This window comes from Suricata suricatta, chromosome 17 (assembly GCF_006229205.1).
Source record: "Suricata suricatta isolate VVHF042 chromosome 17, meerkat_22Aug2017_6uvM2_HiC, whole genome shotgun sequence".
NCBI classification, from domain to species: Eukaryota; Metazoa; Chordata; class Mammalia; order Carnivora; family Herpestidae; genus Suricata; species Suricata suricatta.
In genome coordinates this window covers 26135712-26156892 of record NC_043716.1, presented here as the reverse complement: position 1 = coordinate 26156892, position 21181 = coordinate 26135712, and the positions used below count along the sequence as shown (strand labels likewise).

Genomic DNA, 21181 nt, shown 5'->3' with positions numbered 1-21181 from the left:
GAGAAAAGAATTGTAAGATCCAGATGTTTGCATTCATATTGTTTCACAAATACCTAAAGTTATTGTTCCATTTTAAGAAACCAAAATTGGATATTTTGGCCAGGACACCATATCAACTGACCTTCAATCAAAGATAAGACCTTAATTCTACAATAAAGATTTGCTAATAAAAGATTTCATCGCTTATCTTTTTTTTAATCCTTTTAATGTTTATATTTGAGAGAGAGAGAGAGAGGAAGGGAGGGAAAGACAGGACAAGCAGGGGAGGGGCAGAGAGAGAAAACAGATTCTGAACCAGGCTCCAGGCTCTGAGCTGTCAGCTCAGGCGCTTGAACTCACAAACCATGAGATCGTGACCTGTGCCGAAGTCAGAAACTCAACTGACTGGGCCACCCAGGTGTCCCAAATTTTACAGGTTTTCCATTAAAATAATATATTTATATGAGGTGAATATCTCACATCAACATCTCCCACAAAGGAAGTTTGTGGTATTATACTACAAATCAGACATATTTAATTTTCAATTTTATAAACAGAGTAAATTATTTTCTATCTAAATCAAGTAAGTATTTCAGTGCTTTCCAGCCTCTAACTAAAAGTAATATGCTAACATTGTTCTACTCACCATTCCTCCCCAAAGTGCACACTGATGGCAGATACACTTCTTACAAGTCCAACAAAATACACTAAGTTTTTCATGGTGATTTTCACATCTATATGTTATAAAAAGAAAATATGATTTAAATTAAATTAATTAAAATTAAAACATAATTACCTAAACAAATTCCTAAGTTTGGGAAACAGATCAATCAATTTTAAACAGTATCTCAGGAAACAACATAAACTGCATTCCATGGCCCCTTAAGCTAAAGAATCATATGTGATACAAAATTTTTTTAAGTATTGTTTTCATTCATTTATAAAAATCTTACAACTCTGCGAAAAGTGCAGACTAATTTCTAAATGAAGTATAAATATAACATCATTTCTTAGCATCACTGTAGATAAGTTCTATCTTACCTCTGCATTTTGGATAAATCACATTATGAGTCTATACCTACACAAACATGTATGCACGTAGAAATGTTTGTCCCACATGTGGCCAATGCTAAAAATAAAGACACATGCAATTGTATAATGTAATGCCATATTCTCATGAGAAATGGACAATTCAATTATAAAAAAATGACTTTCCCCTTAAATTGGATATCTACATGCAAAACATGAATTTGGACCTGGTTGCATACTGTACTGCATCCTCCCCAAATTCTTGAAGGCCTAATGTAAATGTATTTGGAAATATGGCCTTGAAAGAGGTAATGAAGGTTAAATGAAGTCGTAACGGTAGAACCCTAACCCAACAAAACTTGTGTCTGTGTAAGAAGAGAAAGACACCAGGAGTATGTGAGGAGGAGCCTTATCCAAGTCGAAGAGAAAGGCCTCACCAGAAACCAACCTTGATAATACCTTAACCTTAAACTTCTAGTCTCCAAAACCATTAAAAATAAATGTCTGTTATGTAACCCATCCAATTTGTGGTATTGTTATGGCAATCCTAGCAGACAAACACCTTTAGCTTATATCATATGCAAAATTTAAATCAAAGTAGGTCAAAGACCTAACCTTAAGACCTAAAACTATGTAACTCTTATAAGAAAGCATAAAAGCTTCACAATATTTGATTTGGAAACTATTTCTTAAATATGACACCAAAAGCACACACAACAGAGGCAAAAATAATTAGACTACATCAAAATTTAAAACTTCTGTACACCAAAGGACACAAGAAACAGACTGAAAGGCCAATCTATGGAACAGGAGACTATATTTGCAAATCGTATATCTGATAATGGAGTTACTATCCAAAAATAGATAAAGAACTGCTACAACTTAACAGTAAAAAAAAAATGAAAAAACAAAAAAAATGACTAAAATATGGGCAAAGGACTTGAACATTTTTCTCCAGATATAAAAATAACCAACAAGCATATGAAAAGATGTTCAACATCCTAATCATCAGATGAATGCAAATCAAAACCACAAGTTATTTCTTCATACTCATTAAGATGGCTATTATTAAAAAAGTAAAACAAGTGTTGGCAAGAATGTGGAGAAATCGGAATCCTGTATTCGGTTACTAGGAATGTAATATGGTATAGCTGCCATGGAAAACACTACGGAGGTTCCTCAATATATTAAAAACAAAATTCCATATAATCTAACAATACCACTGCTGGGTATATATCCAAAAAAGGGGTGCCTGCCTAAGTCACTACAGCATGCAACTCTTTATCTCAGAGTTGTGAGTACAATTCTCACATTGGGTGTAGGGAATACTTAAAAATTTAAAAAAAAAATTGAAGGTATGGTTTAGAAAAGATGAACACACTATAAGCACTGTTCACGACAGCCCAAAAGTGAAACCAATCCAAATATCCAAGAGATGAACAGATACACAAAACGTGATTATACATGATGGAATATTAATCAGCTTTAAAAAGGAATGAAAATCTGACATATGCTACATTATGCAAAGTCAAGGAAGGTAGTAGCAAAAAGACAAATACTGTATAATTTTCCTAACATGAGTAATCTAGAGTAGTCAAACTCAAAAAAACAAAGTGAAATGGTGGTTGCCAGGGTTGGTAGGAGATTAGGGAATTATTGTTTAATAGGTGGAGAGTTTCAGATTTGCAAGATGATAAAGTTCTAGAGATTGGTTGTATAATGTGTATATATTAAGCCCTACTGAACTGTATGCTTAAAAATAGCTAAGACACTAAATTTTATATTTTATATAAGTGTATTTTACTATAATTGTAATTTTTTTTAAGTTTCTGTTGCCTACAAAAGAGATACACTGTTGCATTTCTTAACAATATTCTCACTGGGGCACCTGGGTAGCTCAGACCATTAAGCATCTGACTTTGGCTGAGGTCATGATCTTAGCAGTTTTTGAGTTTGAGCCCTCTGCTGTCAACACAAAGACCACTTCTGAACCTCTGTCCCCCTTTCTCTCAGCCCCTCCCCTGCTCATGCTTGCTCCCTCAAAAATAAATACACATTATAACAAATAAAAATAAAAAAAGCTTCTCACTAATGAAATACGCTGAGCTTACAAGAAATACCTAAATATGTCTACATTTTATTTACTCATTTGTAAGTTAGTCTGAATACCAAAAAGAAATTAATAAAAGTATTTTTAAAAAGCAGCATATTAGATACTATTTGGAAGCTCACTTAGCATATTTCCATGCTACCAAATTTAGAACATAGCTTTTATAACATAAGAAATTTATTAGAACAATTCTTTATCAATGGCCTATATGCATCTTCAGCAAACCAAGGGGAAGAGGTGCCAGCTGACATCAAGAAAAAAAAAGAGAGATAAACACTAGGAGTTCCACTTCTTTTATCAGAGGCTCTAATAAAAGAAGCCAATCAAGAGTTAGAAGGGTCTTTCAAAATAGTGATACCAATATGATGCCAGAAGAAAAATACTTAAGTGTTCACCAATTAAACAAAAAAGAAATTTTCAACAGTGTCATTAAAATAACACCTATCAACATCTATGAAATACTCAAACACAAGTTGAGGGCATACTTGTCCTTTTCATTTTCTTCATGTTTGGTGAGACTGCAGAGTTGAAGAGTATCAAGCTGCTGGGTTACTTCTTCTGCCCAACGACAGTTTACTAGCTCTCGTAGCTGGAGTGGAGCACTGAAGAAAAAATAATGTACATACATTCCAATTCAGGAATTTGAGATTATTTTCTAACATACATATATTCCAAGGGTAAATATGTGAGATGATGAAAGTGCCATCAATGGGGGGAATCCTTTCACAATACATATATCAAATCATCAAGATGTACAATTTAAATGTCTTACAATTTTATCTGCCAACTATACCTCAAATTATTTAAAAACAGAATTACCACATAATCCAGCAAATACCACTTCTGAGTATATATCCAAAATAATTGAAGGCAAGTCTTGAATAGAGGAACACCCATGGTCATAGCAGCATTATTCATAATAGCCCAAAAGTGGAAGTAATCAATTGTCCATCAATGGATGAATAGATAAATGAAATGTGATATATATATGTGATGGAATAATAATCAGCCTTAAGAAGAAATGAAACTCTAACAGATGCTACAACATGCATGAACTGAGAACGTACAAAGTGAAGAAGACAGGTGCAAAAAAAAAAAAAAAGAAATTATCAAATAAACACAAACATCAAAATAGAGCTCACAATCATATTCATACCACATTACTATAAAAATAATAACAGACTCACTGAAAAGTATGGTTTGCAACTTATTTTTACATTAATAAGCCATTTACAAATAAATTTGGGTTACAGACTGAATTCTCAGTACCTTAAGGTTGTACTATCCAAAATGACAGCCACTAGTCACATGACTATTTAAAATTTTAATTATTCTTTAAGTTTTGGGTTTTTTTTTGAGAGACTGACTGCATGCACAAGTAGGGGAAGGGCAACAATGGAGAGAGAGAATCCCAAGGAGGATCCACAGTCAGTATCCAGAGCCCAACATGGGACTCAGTCTCACAACCATGAGATCATAACCTGAGCTGAAACCAAGAGTCAACACTCAACTGACCGAGCCACCCAGGCACCCTTAAAATTTAAATTAATTAAAATTAAATAAGAATAAATTTCATGGGACTTCTGGATGGCTCAGTCTGTTAAGCATCCAACTTTAGCTCAGGTCAGTCTTACAGTTTATGAGTTTGACCCCCACGTTGGGCTCTATGGCCACAACTCAGAGCCTGGAGCCTGGTTCAGATTCTGTGTCTCCCTCTCTCTCTGCCCCTCCCCTCCTCATGCTCAGTCTCTCTCTCAAAAATAAAATAAACATTAAAAAAAAGAATAAAAAAAGGAATAAAATTTCATTACACAAACTAGATATATTTCAAATTTCAACTGCCACATGTACCCGGTGGATTTAAACAGCAAAGGTACAGAACACTGCCATCATTACAGAAAGTTTCTATCTGATAGTGCTGGATTTCTTAAAAGTTTGTTAAAAAAGTAAAAAATACATGATGAAAATGGGCAACAAGTGAGCTGAAGAGGTAGTTTAAGGAAAACAAATACGAGTAGCTAAATGTTTCAAAAGAAGTTCAGTTTCAACCATTTTAATGGGCGCCTGGATGGCTCAGTCTGTTAAGTGTCTGGCTCTTGGGTTCAGCCCAGGCCATGATCTCATGGTTAACGGGTTCAAGCCCCCATCGGGCTCTGTGCTGATCATACAGAGCCTGCTTGGGATTCTCTCTCCTTCTCTCTGCCCCTCCCCAGCTCACACATACAGTACTGCTCTCAAAATAAATAAAATTTAAAAATAAAAAAATAGGGGTGCCTGGGTGGCTCAGTCGGTTAAGCATCGGCTTCAGCTCAGGTCAGATCTCACGTTCGTGGGTTTGAGCCCCGCGTCAGGCTCTGTGCTGACAGCTAGCTCAGAGCCTGGAGCCTGCTTCGGATTCCGTGTCTCCCTCTCTCTCTGACCCTCCCCTGCTCGCACTGTCTGTCTCTCGAAAATAAATAAAAACCATAAAAAAAATTAAAAAAAGAAAAAAATAAAATAATATATTTAAAATGAGATACTATTTTTCATTTAATGAAATGACAAAAGACTGATAACCAGTACTGGCAGAATGTGAGGAAAGGGCACTTTCATATCTATTATTAGGAATGGTAAATGGCAAAAACATTTCTTTCAATGTAATCTGGCAGAATTATATGTAAAAAACAAGAGTGGAAATGATATAAATGTTTGAATATAAGCATATTAAACAAATCAACATACAGTCATATAGTGGATTATTCACACTTTTTTAAAAAAATGACATATATGTACATACTATCAAGGAAGGTCCCACCATATTTTACATAAAAAAAAAAAAAAAAAAACAAAGAACAGGGGCGCCTGGGTGGCTTAATCAGTTAAGCATCTGGCTTCGGTTCAGGTCATGATCTCGCAGTTCATGGGTTCAAGCCCTGCATTGGGCTCTGTGCTGACAGCTAGCTCAGAGCCTGGAGCCTGCTTTGAATTCTGTGTCTCCCCCTCTCTCTGACCCTCCCCTGCTTGTGCTATCTCTCTCTCTCAAAAATAAAATAAAATAAATTAAAAAAAATTTTTTTTTAATAAAACAAAAAACAAAATAGTGTATCATATTTGGGTGTTTTGAGGAAAAAACTGTATATATACATATTAGTATATTCCTAGAAAAATGTCTAGAATAGATAATAAAATCTAACCATTTCTTTTGAAAGTATTATTTAATGAAAGATTAGGCAGGGAGTATCAGAAATAGAAATCTTTTTATTTTATTTTTCTGTATTAATCAGAAAGTTGGAGATCTTTTCAGTTGTATTTTAATTACAAAAATCGAGAAGTTAAAAAATGTTTCTCTAAAAGACAGTACATAACATACGTAATGCACTCTATAACTCTAAGATAAATTAGTTTGCATTTATCAAGACAGATGGCTTATTTTCTTTTCAACTACATTCACGAAGAGGAGAAATGTGGCAGAATACAAAAAAACTCTGAATATTAGGGCACACACTAATCCCATCACCTTACTATTTTCCAAATTCACAAATAATCATACCAAAACACTTACCGGCAATGAGGACACTGAGCTCTCTGCTCTGTCAGCCAGCGCTAAGGAGGCAAAAAATTAGATTTTGACTATAGAAACATCATTAATTTGTACATAATGAATACTTAAGTGCCAAATTTAATGAGTTTAACTCTCTAGCGCCAGTATTAATTACAGAGATACTTACAGAAATAGCAGACATTCAATCTACTATCTCCCTCTCATTATCATTATGATGGGGACATATTTTCAAAGGGACCAAATTAATTTCAAAATAGTTGTTAATAGCTTTTCTGTCATAGGAAAGAAAGTGATCCTAAGACTATCTGATTATCCAAAGGAAGGTTGAGAAGCTTCACAAAATCAGTAATAATACAGTAACCACCATCCCTAAAAATAAACCACAGTAATGATTTACTTCCAACTAACCTCTCACAAAATCCCAGAGAAAAGTCTTAGGTACTACTAAATTCCTTTCTGAACAGTAAACTAATTTTGAAGAATATGGATTATGAATAATGGATATATAAATTAGACCTAAAATATTAATAAGCAAGACAAAGAACTTTCCATCTTAAGAGCTCTACAGTTCAGTAATGTAATTTCTGCATAACTTGGTTTCTTCATCATTATAAAAAGCTTTTATAAGAGAATACCTCTACTAAACTTCTAATTCTATGGTGTTAATTGTTTTAATTATTACTGGATAGGAAGTAGTTTTATACCATATACAAAGCAGATGCTAAGGTTATTTGAATACCTTTCCAAAAACAATAGCATCATGGTTCAGCTTTTCAAAGTCAAATAATTAACTCAGAAATAAAATTTCCAAGGAAACATTAAAGGACAATAAAAGATAAAAGAGAGTAAGGAAAAACGTACTTCACAGCAAACAATATAAAGCTGGAAGAAAAAGGAAAGAGACACAAAAGAGATTCCTCTATTCCTAATAACCTTGAAAATTATTTCTTTGGTCCTTCATCAAAAATAAGATTTAGGTCAGGTTTCTTCCTTTCAAACAATGCTCTGCTAAATCCACTGCACTCCTCTAGGGCTGGTTTTAGCTCACACCTCTCTTGCCTCACCTTCTACCTCACTCTAGGGAACCCAACAAGGTTAAGGCTTTAGGTATATTTATTTCCTCTCCTCCCAGAATATTCTTTCTCTTCAACTATATCATTCCTACTCATCCTTTCAATTTCAGTTTATGTCACTTCCTCCAGAAAGTTTGTCCTCTCTATAGACTACCACAGCAACCTGTGCTTCTCCCTTCATTGTGCTTATAATACTTTATTATACTGACTTATTTATTGGTCTCCTCTGCCCTGCTAGACTATAAGATCTTTAAAGGTTGGGACCACAACAGGGAGTGAGCAGTCCATATTTTTAAAGGTGTCTCTCCATTCTAGTCAAAACAGGCTTATTGCTGCACTATACACCACCTTTGGTATATCCGTGTATTTGCTAATATGTCCCTCCCTCCATGTGCTGTCCCATGCGAATGTCTAGTAATTAGGTCTATAAAACTTTCCTAACTATCTTAAACTAGTAATCTTTCTCATCTCTGAATATTTATAGCATTTTAACCTTGTATTCTATAATCTAATTTAACCAAAATAAATATGGTAATTTTAATACTTTGGGGAAAAACAAGATTTCTCCGAACCAAAACCAAAGGTAAGAACGAGAGATATGATATTAATGCACAAGAAGAATTAAAATATATATTAAAGTAGAACAATTCTCCACATTCAATTTAAGAATTTCTCTCCATTAAAATAGAAGAATCACAAGCTTTAGACAGTATTCAGACCTGAGTCTAACTCCCTAGCTCTGGCACTTACTGACTACAGGACACCAGACATATGACTGAGCTCAAGTTTCCTCATATGCAACAAGAGAATCAACATACCTACTCTGCAAGACTAGGTTAGGGAAATTCTCAATAATAACCTATCAAACTGAATTCAACAGTATATCAAAAAGACTATAATATAAGCATAACCAAGTGGGATTTATTCCTGGAATGCTAAGATAGTTCAACATACAAAAATCATTCAGTATAACACGTCACATTAATAAAATGAAGAATAAAAACCCACATGATCATCTCAACTGATGCAGAAAAGGCCTCTGACAAAATCTAATATACTTTCATGATAAAAAAAAAACACTCAAGAAAAAGAACAAAAGAGAATTTCCTCAATTTGATAAAGTCCATACATAAAAGATCCAGAGTGAACATCATATGAGAAACCTGAAAACTTTTCCCTTAAGATCAGGAAAAAGACAAGGATGCTCATTTTCACCACTTCTATCCAACATAATACTGAAAATTTCACTGAGAGCAATTTAAACAGTAAAAAAAAAAAAAAAAGTAGAATAGCAACCCAACTGGAAAAGTAGTAAAAGTATTTGTTTGCAATAACATAATCTTACATGTAGGAAATCCTAAAGGTTCCACAAAAAAACTGTTAATGTTAATGAACAAAGTGAACAAATTCACCAAAATTATAGAATAGAAAATCAACCCACCAAAAAAACACTTAGATTTCTATATGCTAGCAATGAAGAATCCAAAGAGTTATTTCTTAGGAAAATAGATCTACAATATCAAAGAAAAACCAAAATACCTAGGAATAAACCAAGGAGTTGGAAGATTTATACATGGGAAACTAAAAAACACCACTGAATGAAAAGAAAGAAGTCCTAAATAAATAGAAAGACATCCCATGTTCACTACTGGAAGATTTAATACTGTTAAACTACTACCCTAAGCCATCTACAGAATCAACGTTAATTCTTATCTAAACCCCAATGGTGCTTTTTACAGAAGTAGAAAAACCCACTCTAAAATTCAACTGGATGGGCACCTGGGTGGCTCCATTGGCTAATTATCCTACTCTTGATTTTGGCTCAGGTCATGATCTCGCCTTTTGTGAGGATGGACCCTGTGTCAGGCTCTGAGCTGACTGGACAGGGCCTGTTTGGGATTCTCTCTCTCTCCCTCTCTCTCCGCCCCTCCCCTGCTCGTGCTTGTTCTCTCTCTCAAAATAAACAAACATGAAAAAGAAATTTTAAAAAAGGATAAAACTTGGAAAATAAATATATAAAGACATATGTTATATGATTACATTTATATGAAGTACTTAGTACAGAAATCGAAAGAATAATGGTTACTGGGACTGGGGAAGAGGGTAATGGATAGAAGAAAAGTAGGCATCTTTATCTTTTTCCTGATCTTTAAAGGAAAAAGTTAAAGTACTGCTACATTATCTATAAGAATGGCTAAAATTCGACTAAACACACCAAGTGTGGGCATTAATGTGGAAGAATAAGAACTCTCATACATTGCTGGGAAGAATTTAAAATGACACTATTTTAAAAAACAAAAGTTGTACAATTTGTTTAACAGTTAGATATACATCTACCATGTAACCTAGCTATTCCATTCCTACTTACCTACCTAAGAGAAAAGAAAGTTCAAATCCATTCAAATACTTGTATACAAATGTTCAGAGCAGTTTTCTATGTAACTACCAAAAAGTAGAAGCAGTTATGTCCAACAAGAGGTGAATGGATAAACAAATTACAGCATATATATAAAATGGGATACTATTACTCACTAATAAAAAGGAATGTTACTGATCCACACAACATAGATACATCTCTAAATAATTTTGCTGAGTGAATAAAGCTGGACACATAGAACATAAGATTCCATTTGTATAAAAGTCCAAAAAATGCTAATTTATCTACAGTGACAAAAAGCAGTGGTTTTCCTGAGAATAAGACAAGTGGAGGGAGACATTACCAAGAGGTACAAAGAAACTTTTGGGGATTATAGATGTTATCTTGACTGTAGTGATAGTTTCTCAAGTATATACATTTATCAAAACTTACCAAACTTATACTTTAAATATGTGCAGCTTATTGTATGTCAATTATATCTAATTTTTAAAAACTGCAATAAATACTAAAAAACAAAATGCTACCAATGCTGAATATCAAGAAGTCAAAAACAAAAATAAAACGACTTGATGAGAAAGACTGGGGCAAAAAAAATGGGAGAAAATACAAAAATAAGAACAGGTAATGAGAGATAATCAACAGGGAGTAACTGAAAGAATGAAGGAGACCTGGCCTGAAAATACAGCCAATGTTTCTACCTTTTGGTATATGTGTAGAGAAGCACAAGAGAGTCCTGGGTAGAGGACTGGCCTAGGAGTGAGTCCAGTCTTGGTCTGTCCCAAACTACTAAATAACTTTGGACAAGTCTATTGACAGGTCTCGACCTTAGTCTGTTTTATTCAGTGACACAAGATTCTGGCCTGTCATAGATAATTCAATTCCCATGGTCAAATGAAGACAGATGGGATGGAAGAGAAGGGAGATGCATTCAAATAAACAATAATATAATTTAGTTTTGGTAGAGTGCCCAGGTCTCATGGATTTTGCTCCTGTAATTATCCCCCTCTCTCCAGCATCATTAATTATCCTTTCTCTACTGGTTCAGTCCCAATGAGATACAAACCTTTTCAACCCACTCCTTTTCCCCCCCTTTACATCAAAATTCTTAGAGTTTTTAAACTTGCTGTCTCATCTGCCTCCCAGTCCCAACCATCAAGCTTTTGTCTTCATTATTCCATTGAAACTACTCATCAGGGTTACCGATTGACCTACACATTTGCAAATCCAGTGGTTAAATCCCAAGCCAGAACTACAAGACACAGCTAACCTACTCCTCTTTGAAACATGTTTTTCACTTGAATTCTATGATGCCTAACTCATGGCTCCTTCTTGTTATCTGCTGCTTAATCCTCCTCCTCCTGAGCTCTAAATGTTGAGTGACAACAGTGACAGAGTTCAAACAGAAAAATCTTTTCCCCATCAAGTAATCTGGTGATCTCATCAAATGCCTTAAATATTATTATGCTAATTCAGTACCTCTAACATCCCCAACATCCCCTTCCTCAACTCCAGGTTCGTATTTCCAACTGCCAACATCTCCAGTTAGATGTATAATAAAAATCTTAAACTTGACATATTTAAAAACAAAACTTGTACATCTATAGCCTACCCAATCCTTCCTCCCTTTCTTCTTATCTCAAAATAGAAAACCATTCATCCAGGGGCGCCTGGGTGGCTCAGTTCATGATCTCACAATTCGTGGGTTAGAGCCCACGTCAGGCTGTGCTGACAGCTCAGAGCCTGGAGCCTGCTTCGGATTCTGTATCTTCCTCTCTCTCTGACCCTCCCCTGATTGCACTGTCTCTATCTCTCAAAAATAAATTAAAAAAAACAAGAAAACCATTCATCCAAACGTTGTATGAAACTTTCTTCACGTCCCATCTGTAAGTAAATCCATTGGCTCTACCTTCAAAGCGCATCCAGAACTGCCCTATTTTTCACCACCTCCACTATTACCATTCGAGTCTAAACCAAATGGATCTCAATTCCTCTCCTACCTATGGTGCCTGTAGTCCACTTTCTACATAGCAGCAAAAGTGAGTTTTTAAATATTAACTGCTGCATATACTTCAAAAGCTTTCAATGGCTACCATTACAGTTAAAATATAATCCAAGGTCTTCACCAAGGCCCTAAGCTCCATCTCCAAATTCATCTCTTTTCCCTTTTTCTGTCCACATTGCTCCAACCACACTCGCTTCTTTGTCCTTTCTCTGAGAGGCTTTGTTCCTTCTGATTTCTCTGCCTGGGACTTTCTTCCATTAGATATTCACATCACTCCCACTGGGCTCAAATGTCATCTTAGAAACCTTCGGACTACTCTATCTAAAATAACTAACACCTGCCCATACCTTCCTCAAAGTCCCCACTCTACACCTTATTCGGTTTCATTTTTCTTCATAGCACTTACTGGTATCTAACATACATCTATTTACCTTTTTGTCCATATCCCAACTAGTAAATAAGTCAACTCCCTGAGAAGTCTATGCTCAACTCCAATTATTCATGTAATTAATATTTGAATGAATAAACACATGAATGATACATTCAGGAACCAAGACAGCTTTAGAAAGAAAGACTAGAACCAGATTATCCAGGTGGTCTAAATATAAAGATAATACTCTAAGGGATTAAAGCAATGATTCTGAGGCTTCTGAGAAGTAAAAAAAAAAAAAAAAAAAGACATTTCTGGAAAACATCAGTATGGCAGCAGGATATAAATGAACCACAGATAAGACTTGGGGTGGCGGGGTGGCTGGGTGGCTCAGTCAGTTAAGCATCCGACTCTTAGTTTCAGCTCAGGTCATAACCTGATGGTTTGTAAGATCGAGCCCCACCTAGGGCTCCACACTAGCAACAAAGCCTGCATGAGAGTCTCTCTCTCCCCTCTATATGTCCCTCACACACTCTAACTCTCAAAATAAACATATAAACTTTTAAAAAGACGGAGTGTGAAGCCTGCTTGGGATTCTCACTTTCTCCCCCTTTGCCCCTTCCCTGCTCGCTCTCTCTCTCTCTCTCAAAAAAAAAAAAAGAAAGAAAGAAAGAAAGAAAGAAAATATGGTTGGGCACCTGGGTGGCTGAGTTAGTTAAGCAACCAACTTTGGCTCAGGTCATGATCTCACAGTCTGGAGTTTGAGCCTGCTTGGGCTCTGTGCTTGATAGCTCAAAGTCTGGATGCTGCTTCAGATTCTGTGTCCTCCACTCTTTCTGCCCATTCCCTGCTCGTTCTCTCTTTCTCTCTCAAGAATAAACAGTAAGAAAAAGTTTTTTAATAAAAAAAGATTATAATTATCTAAGCATGAGATAATAAAGGTATATATTTCTCTGCTAGGAGGATATAAAAAGGAAGGAATGGAAAGGTAAGACAGATATTAAGTGAAAGCAAAAGATCATAACGGACAGGACGTAAAAGGTACTGGTGCCAGGGCTCAGTTGGTTAAGCCTTCAACTTTGGATGTCAGCTCAGGTCATGTTCAGGTCATGATCTCATGATCCAGGAAATCAAACCCCACATGGGGCTCTCACTGACAGCACAAAGCCTGCTTAGGAGTCTCTCCTCTCACTCTGTCCCTTCCCCACTCACTCATGCACACATAGTCTCTCTCTCTCTCTAAATAAACTTAAAAAAAGTCACTGGCATAATAGGTTTCAAGACTTGAGTGATTGGCAGAACAGAACAGAAAGAAATCAAAAAACAATGAGTCTGAAAAAACAGAATTTGATCTGGAATGAAGTTCAAGATGCTGGAAAGACAAGGCCAAAGGAATAGATTTAAAAGCCATACACTGAGAGATGATACTTAAACCTGCAAGAGTAAATCAAATTTCCCAAGGTAGATGAGATTTTCCCACTTTTCCTTTTTGAGAAATAGGCCAATTACCTAATTTCTCCAACTTCTGTTTCACAATAATGCCAAATTTATTAATTGCTATTTTAAGCAATTAATAAAATATTAATACTTTACCAGGGGACAGTACTTTATGGTTTCTAATTACTTTTTAGCTTATCTCATTTAATGCCACAACCATCCTGTGAGGCAAATCTTGTTACCTCATTGTATAGCTGAAGAAACAAGATTAAGAAAAATTGAGTTTCTCAGTTTATGAATGAGAACTAGCATGATGTATAACCTCAGTCTTCTCCACGTGGTGTAGTGGCAAAGAACACAGGCTCTAAAGCCAGACTTCCCAGATTGAAATCCAGCTCTATTATTTGCTAGCTGTGTGACTGGAAGCAAATGATTTAAATGTTATAAACATTACTCTCAACAAAGGTTTATTTATCTTCCTAAGGCAGGAACCAGGATCCACAGAGAAATTCTGAGGTGAAGAACATGTTAGATGGCTTTGATTTTCCCAGTAAAAGAATATCTGAGAGTAATGTGGGCAGGGCAGTTTTCAACTGTGATTTGCAGATGTGCTATTGAATCCCTCCACACAAAAAGAAGTTCTTCTGTTTCACATCTTAGGCTTCTTCATAATTTGCTTTGAGGGGTTCACCTACATTCATTTTGAAGCCAATGAATTATATTAATCCCTAAATTCTCCTGAACCTGTAAGATTATACGATTTTAATCTAAGCCTCTGAACCCATTACTGGCTTTTTCTGCATCTTACCCATCCAACATTATAAACTCTGAGTCTCACAGCACTTTGTTAGTGCCTCTTTATGACACTATACATTCTTCAGTATAAACTGCGGCCATTATCTCACTTAGATTTAAGCTCCTTCAGGGCAACGGTTTATCCTAGAAGTCTTCAACCCCAAACACAATGCAGGCAACCACTTTACCAGTACTTGTTAAATGTGTAATGATTTAATAAATATATTTAAATTACAGTGGGTTTTAACTTCTAGACATTTCATGGCAGTTACCTCACCTACACAGTACTAAGCATATATGGTGATGGCCTATTAAGAAATATTCATTTAAAACATTTTTAAAAAGACAAAATGTAAAATTTAAAAAGCTAACAAAAATGGGGTGCCTGGATGGCTCAGTTGGTTAAGCATCCAACTCTTGGTTTCAGCTCAGGTCATGATCTCACAGGCTTGTGGGTTCAAGCTCCACATTAGGCTTCACACACTAATAGCGCAGAGCCTGCTTGAGATTCTCTCTCTCCCTCTCTTTATGCCCCCTCCCCCGCTTTCTTTCTCTCTCTCTGTCACAATAAACTTTTAAAAAGAGATACCAAATATGGTTGATTTTGGGGTGCCAGGGTGGCTCAGCTGGTTGAGCGTCTGACTTTGGTACAGGTCATGATGTCATGGTTCATGGGTTCAAGACCCACGTCCAGCTCTGTGCTGGCACCGTGAAGCCTGGAGCCTACTTCAGATTCTGTGTCTCCCTCTCTCTCTACCCCTCCCCCACTCATGCTCTCTCTGGCTCACTCTCTCAAAAATAAACATTAAAAAAATAATTTAAAAGAATATGGTTGATTTTTACAACATGTTGTATATACACTATGGTCATGTAGAAAGAAAGGCAACTTACCCTGATACAGCTAAAACAACAAAGCTTAGAACAATGAGGACACAGGCGTGCATCCCGCAATTTCTCCATACAAATGAAACATCGGAAAACCTCAGCAATGCTCTGAAAATAATAAAAAATGTAAGGTCCACCAGAATTAGACTACTGAATCAAAAGTAAAAAGCATGCTTAAAACAATTCACTCAACATTTAGATTAATTTTGGGCTGATATCATCCGATTTAATAAATCTTATCAGTACTTGGTACCAATGTACCTCAGAATATCTGGAAAAAGTGCTTTTTCTTTCCTAAGCTTCACAGTAGTTCTATTCTAAGGAAAGAACATGAAATGCAAACACAGAGTTATGCACAAATACTATCACTGAAGCATAAACTATAATCACAAGAATGCAGCTGTAGCCTGATTTTCAAAATATTAAGTTATGACAGTTAACAAGAAAATTAGGACAGTTAACATACATTATGACAGTCACTAGAATTACTTCTTGAATTATTTGAAAATGTAGGAAAAAAATCCTTATTATGATGTAGAACAGGAAGGGACAAAAATATCTGACTGAATTAACTATATGAACCCCTTTTTCTGCAATTTCCCCAAGGGGGGTGTACTGCTTTTGAAATTTAAAAAAAAAATACTTTAAAAAAGATACATATAGTAACAGGGTGCACTTTGATCAAGAGAGAAACTAATTCAGAATCCAGAAATCTGAATTTCTTTCTGCCCTGATGCTCCAACCAACTAGCTTTTTATTGGAGCCTGAGATTCTGTTCCTATGGAGAATTTTGGTAGTCGCCCCATGAAGCCTTTGAAAAGAAAAAAAAAAGGGTAAACAGAAGAAACGATAATATTTGCAAGCCTCAGATAAATTTAGGAAGTAACTGACAAGAAAATAGATATGATGAAATGCAACTTACCGTATATTTTAAGTTTATTTTTACAGTACTCACATTTATTTCACTCCATCCCAGGGGAATTAAACGCTCCTAAACCAAGAAAATGTTACAGAACCTTTATAATACTTTCACAGGACTTAAGGAGAAAATTATTCATGAGTCCAATCATGACTCTGCAGAACCAGAAAGGACCTGTGAGATGTAGAAGCTGGAGGGGGGAGGGGAGTGGACAGTAAGACCATTGGGTGAACTACTTTCAAGTGGAATGCCAGTAATAATAATTGCAGCTTACTAAGGAGCAAGGATTTGGTATGTTAGTATTAGGAAAGTTCAAAATTGACAACTATTAAATAATTAGGTCCAATAAGCAATCTTTTTTTTAATGTTACTGGCCTTTACATAACATCGCAACCATTTGAAATCACAGCTCACAAGAGTCAAATATAAAAGATTAGGTTGTTCCGAAAAACTACAAATAGGATAATAAAAGTACACCCTCCTTCAATTTAGGAGGGGCAGAAGTCTGCAAAATGTATGGGTGGAGGGAATGATTCCAGTTGAAAGGAGTTTTGGATCCACACCTGAACTCCCAAGAAGTGGGAGCGAGTGAGTGCACGGCATGTCTGTCTAATGAATCTGCAGTTTTGCTCTTCCCAGGCTGTAGTTTGCAAAGCCCTTTGAGAATGAGTACAGGTGCCAAGACACCCAGAAAACGCCAGGATGCCACCACCTGACAATGCACCCGGAGAGCTGCGGACTGGCACGGCGTCCTTCGCACTGGGCCAGCCTTCACCAACTCGGCAGCTGCGGAGCGGGGGGTGCCCGACTAGAGGGAGGGCTAGGGCAGGGCGGACGCTCAGGGTGTTGCAGGGGGAGATTAACCACCACCCTTCTCAACCCCCCTCACCTCTACGCTCTGTTCATCCATTGTCTCTGGCTCTCGGCGGGGCCCTCAGCGACCCGCGGAGTCCGTGGTCTGACCTATTGGGCGCCGGCCGGAGTTCGCCAGGTCAAATCGCCAACGAAAACCACGCCGGCGTGCACCTCAAGGGGCTCCGACTATCGCCCCACCTGCTCGCCCCATCGCATCGGGTTCAGCGCCAGCTACCCCCACTTCGCCATATTTATCCGCGCACCCGCCCTAGGGCGCAGTGGGAGGGCGAGCGGTGGCCGCAGCTCCTTCCTCACCGCTAAGGGGCCCGCCGGCGACCGCGAGGGAGCCTCGCACCACGTGACGCGGGCGCCCGCGTAAAGAAGTGCTGCTAGAGCCGGGCGGCGCTGGTCTCCAGCAAAGAAGGTGCTGTAGGGAATTCGCAAACACCAACGGTAACCAGGGCAGCTGAAGGCGCGGCGAGGAGGGAAGGCCGGGTGCGCATGCGCGCAGAACGCGGCGTTAGAGGAGCCGGGTGGAGAGAGGCGGGCGACTAGTTCCCGCGGTGCGGGGGCGCACACGAGATTTGGCGGCTAGCAGCCGCAGGGCTGCGTGCCTTTGGCCCCAGTCTGGAGCGCAGGCGGCTGAGAGCTTGGCGCGCGTCTCCACGCCTCTCCTCCCTCAGGAAGGGCGGCGTTCCATGAGTCTCAAACTTTGGCGCGCCAAAGACTGGAAACCACCTAGAGTGTTTGTCAGACTCTGAAGCCACACCCCTAGGTATTCGGACTGTGCTTGTAGGATGAGGCTCCACAAAGTCTTCAACGGCCACTCTCGCTGATTTGGCTGCAGGTAGTCTTTGGCCTGCACTTTTTGAGACGCCGTGGTGTAGAGAATTCGTGACTAATAGTTCTTTCTCTGAAAGGAAGTCCAGATTCTCAGGTTTTGAGATTTCTGCCCCACCTACTCAGATTGTGAAGCCTACATAGTGTCGTTTCTCATTTCATGGTTGGGAGAATGGGACCACAGACTAGAGATTTGATCTGCACGCCATCCTGCATCCGCTTGAAGTGTGCTGTCGCTATGGGACTGTAGACAGTGCAAGCGTCAGCTGTATTCGGCTTTCCTATGTTGGCGGCATCTTTATACAATTTTGACATGAGATCTAAAGATTGCAGGAATTGAAGGTGTGAAACGAAGGGCTGGAATCAAATTCTTAATTTTAATGTAAGTTTTCCTTTCTGATTTATTGCAAACCACTATTACACTTAAGCCAATGTAAAGTGCACACTTCAAGAATCAACAATAACCTAGAAAGAAGCTCTTAAATATCAAAGGATTTGAACTTTCTTATAAGTAGTGGACAATTTTTTAATACGTGAGTCATGCACAGGGATAATTTAGTAAGTTAATCTATTACTGGAAATTCTTTAACCAAAACTTATTTATGGTCGTGATGTTTGCATCCCACTATTTATAATAAAACTCCCTGAATCGTACACTTTAATAATGGTTAATGGTTAATTTTGCTAAGAGACTTTTAACCTCAAAAAAGTTATCTGTGGAACACAGTACTGTATTTGGGATTCAAAGAGTAATGAGAAGCAAGAGAAAGACAAATTACAACATACGATAAATATTAAAATAAGTTCTTACACGAATAGATACATTTGCCCAAGAACCCAAAAATGTTTAAGATTTATTTCAATAGTTTATAATAGTAAAAAATTGGGAAACCTATACAATTAATTAGGGGTCCTTGGTTGCAGCCAGTCAGATTGTAGCTAATTTAAGCAAAAAAGAATTTAGTTGGCAGGATCCTAAACTACCACATAGAGGTAGGAAACCTGAGATCTCCGAATTTCTTAAGGAGGACCTAACTGCCTTCCCCCTCCCCACACTCCAATAAATCTAACTTGTCTATTAAACAGTGAATCAATACCTATCAGTACAGAACTGAAAAAATCATGGTACATCCATATATTGGATTACAGCTGTTCAAAACAATAGCAGAAGTGTGTGATGAAAATATCCAAAATATAATTACAATGAAAAAAAACCTGGGTGCCTGGGTGGCTCATTTGGTTAACGGTATGACTTCAGCTCAGGTCATGATTTCACTATTCATTGGTTCAAGCCCTGAATAGGGTTGGCAGTGACAGCGCAGAGACTGCTTGGGATTCTCTCTCTCTCTCTCTCTCTCTCTCTCTCTCTCTCTCTCTCTCTCTCTCTCTCTCTCCTCCCATCTTGCCTTTCTCTTTCTCAAAATAAATTAATAAAAAAAAAACACCTAAGTGTAGCTGCAGTACAATATATGGTATCAGCCTATTTTTGTGAAAAGAAGTATTTGTAATTTGTACATATATAGAAACATCTGAGGGCGCCTCAGTGGCTCAGTCAGTTTAGTGTCCACCTCTTAATTTCGGCTCAGGTCATGATTCCGGGGTCGTGGGATTGAGCCCTCCTTCGCACTCTGTGCTGAGCATAGAGGGACATACGAGTCTCTCTCCCTCAGCCCCTCTCTCCCACTTGCACTCTATCTAAAAAAATATATAAATACATACATAAATAAATAAATGGATAATAAGACGAACCATCTGAAGATAATTTCTGGAGAATAGACATACTTGTATGTCTTAATTTCCTAAAATTTAAATTTGCATTAAAATTAATGTTTTATGAACTTAAGACATAAAAACAATATAGTCACATAAAAAGTAATTATCCAAATGAGAAATAAAAGGCCTAAGTTAGGGTACTAAAAGTGAAAATAAAGTACAGATTGGATACTATGAATATTTCAGAGAATTATAGATTTTATTGACTAAGAAGGTAAAGTGATGCAAACTTCTTAATTCTAGGTAACAGAATAGTGGACATTGACAAAATGTCTCTGTAAAGGTAAATGTCTCTGTAAAAGGTAAGTACTCTGGATATGATCAGTTTTAATATTCAGGTAGGTTTTATTAGACATATGGATCTATGGATCTATACCTAATGGAAGAAGTTGTATTTGGAAATCATAAATGAATATATAAAGAAGTGCAGTGAGAACAATTTTAAAGGGTGTGAGGGAAAGAACAACATTTACAGGATATCTGTTAAGGAAGTCATAGAGGAAAAACACCAGGAACTTTCCACCTCTTTGTGATACTACCATTTTTCAATCCCACCAATCAACATCACATCCCAAAGCCATAACATGACAAAAACTCCCTAAACAGTAACTGAGTGAAGAAAATATGTTACTGAAGTGTGACTTACGTCTCTGTAACTTAAAAAGGGGCAACTACAAATCTTGAAGTAGAATTGGGGCAGTTACCTTTTGACCCTAAATACTGATCATCATGATTAAGTAAAATTAGAAAATGGTAACAGAAACGTGGATGTGTTCTACAGTGTTTGGTGTTGAAACTAAAATGAAATTACCCAGATAATGTCTGTTATTTCTAAGTATCAGTTTGATGACTTTACATTATTACTCAGAAGCATCAAGCAAAAGCTTACTAACTTGCATTTTCCTGTAGTTTAGCTTTGCTGAATTTTTTTTGGCACTGGAAATGTTCAACTGTAGTTTCAAGGAAGCCAGGCATGCAACAGATTTTGTGCATGAGTCTTCCTTTCGGTGTATGAGCTTAAAGCAAGCTCAGATCCTATGACAAGGTGTAATTAACACTGATACTTGTGTTAAATTTGCAGTAGAGCTTGAAAAAAGTACCTTCTGATGGGATTTCATCTTTAACACTTTATAATCTTACACTTGCTTCTTGTCTTTTTGTGGGTTCAAGAGCCCGTTGAGTTGTGAAGAATTTGC

The 21181-nt window shown here is 37.1% G+C and overlaps 1 protein-coding gene and 1 long non-coding RNA gene across 10 annotated transcripts in view; one reads left to right on the top strand and one right to left on the bottom strand.

The window, feature by feature from the left end:
- Window positions 1–17853, bottom strand: part of TRIM37 (tripartite motif containing 37) — a 131173-nt gene extending 113320 nt beyond the window's left edge. For 6 of the 9 annotated variants that reach the window (XM_029929256.1, XM_029929259.1, XM_029929257.1 and 3 more), the window contains exons 1-6: window positions 17407–17853; window positions 16554–16589; window positions 15605–15706; window positions 6660–6700; window positions 3604–3720; window positions 626–713 (exon numbers count right to left, since the gene is read on the bottom strand). In XM_029929256.1, the coding sequence (XP_029785116.1) occupies window positions 626–713; window positions 3604–3720; window positions 6660–6700; window positions 15605–15706; window positions 16554–16589; window positions 17407–17427 (405 nt within the window). In that variant the 5' untranslated portion in view covers window positions 17428–17853. The remainder of the gene's footprint in view (window positions 1–625; window positions 714–3603; window positions 3721–6659; window positions 6701–15604; window positions 15707–16553; window positions 16590–17406) is intronic. The other 3 variants (XM_029929261.1, XM_029929263.1, XM_029929262.1) reach the window with 1 other exon arrangement.
- Window positions 17770–21181, top strand: part of LOC115283007 — an 18849-nt gene continuing 15437 nt past the window's right edge. The window contains exon 1 of the long non-coding RNA XR_003904844.1: window positions 17770–18594. This is a non-coding gene — a long non-coding RNA (uncharacterized LOC115283007). The remainder of the gene's footprint in view (window positions 18595–21181) is intronic.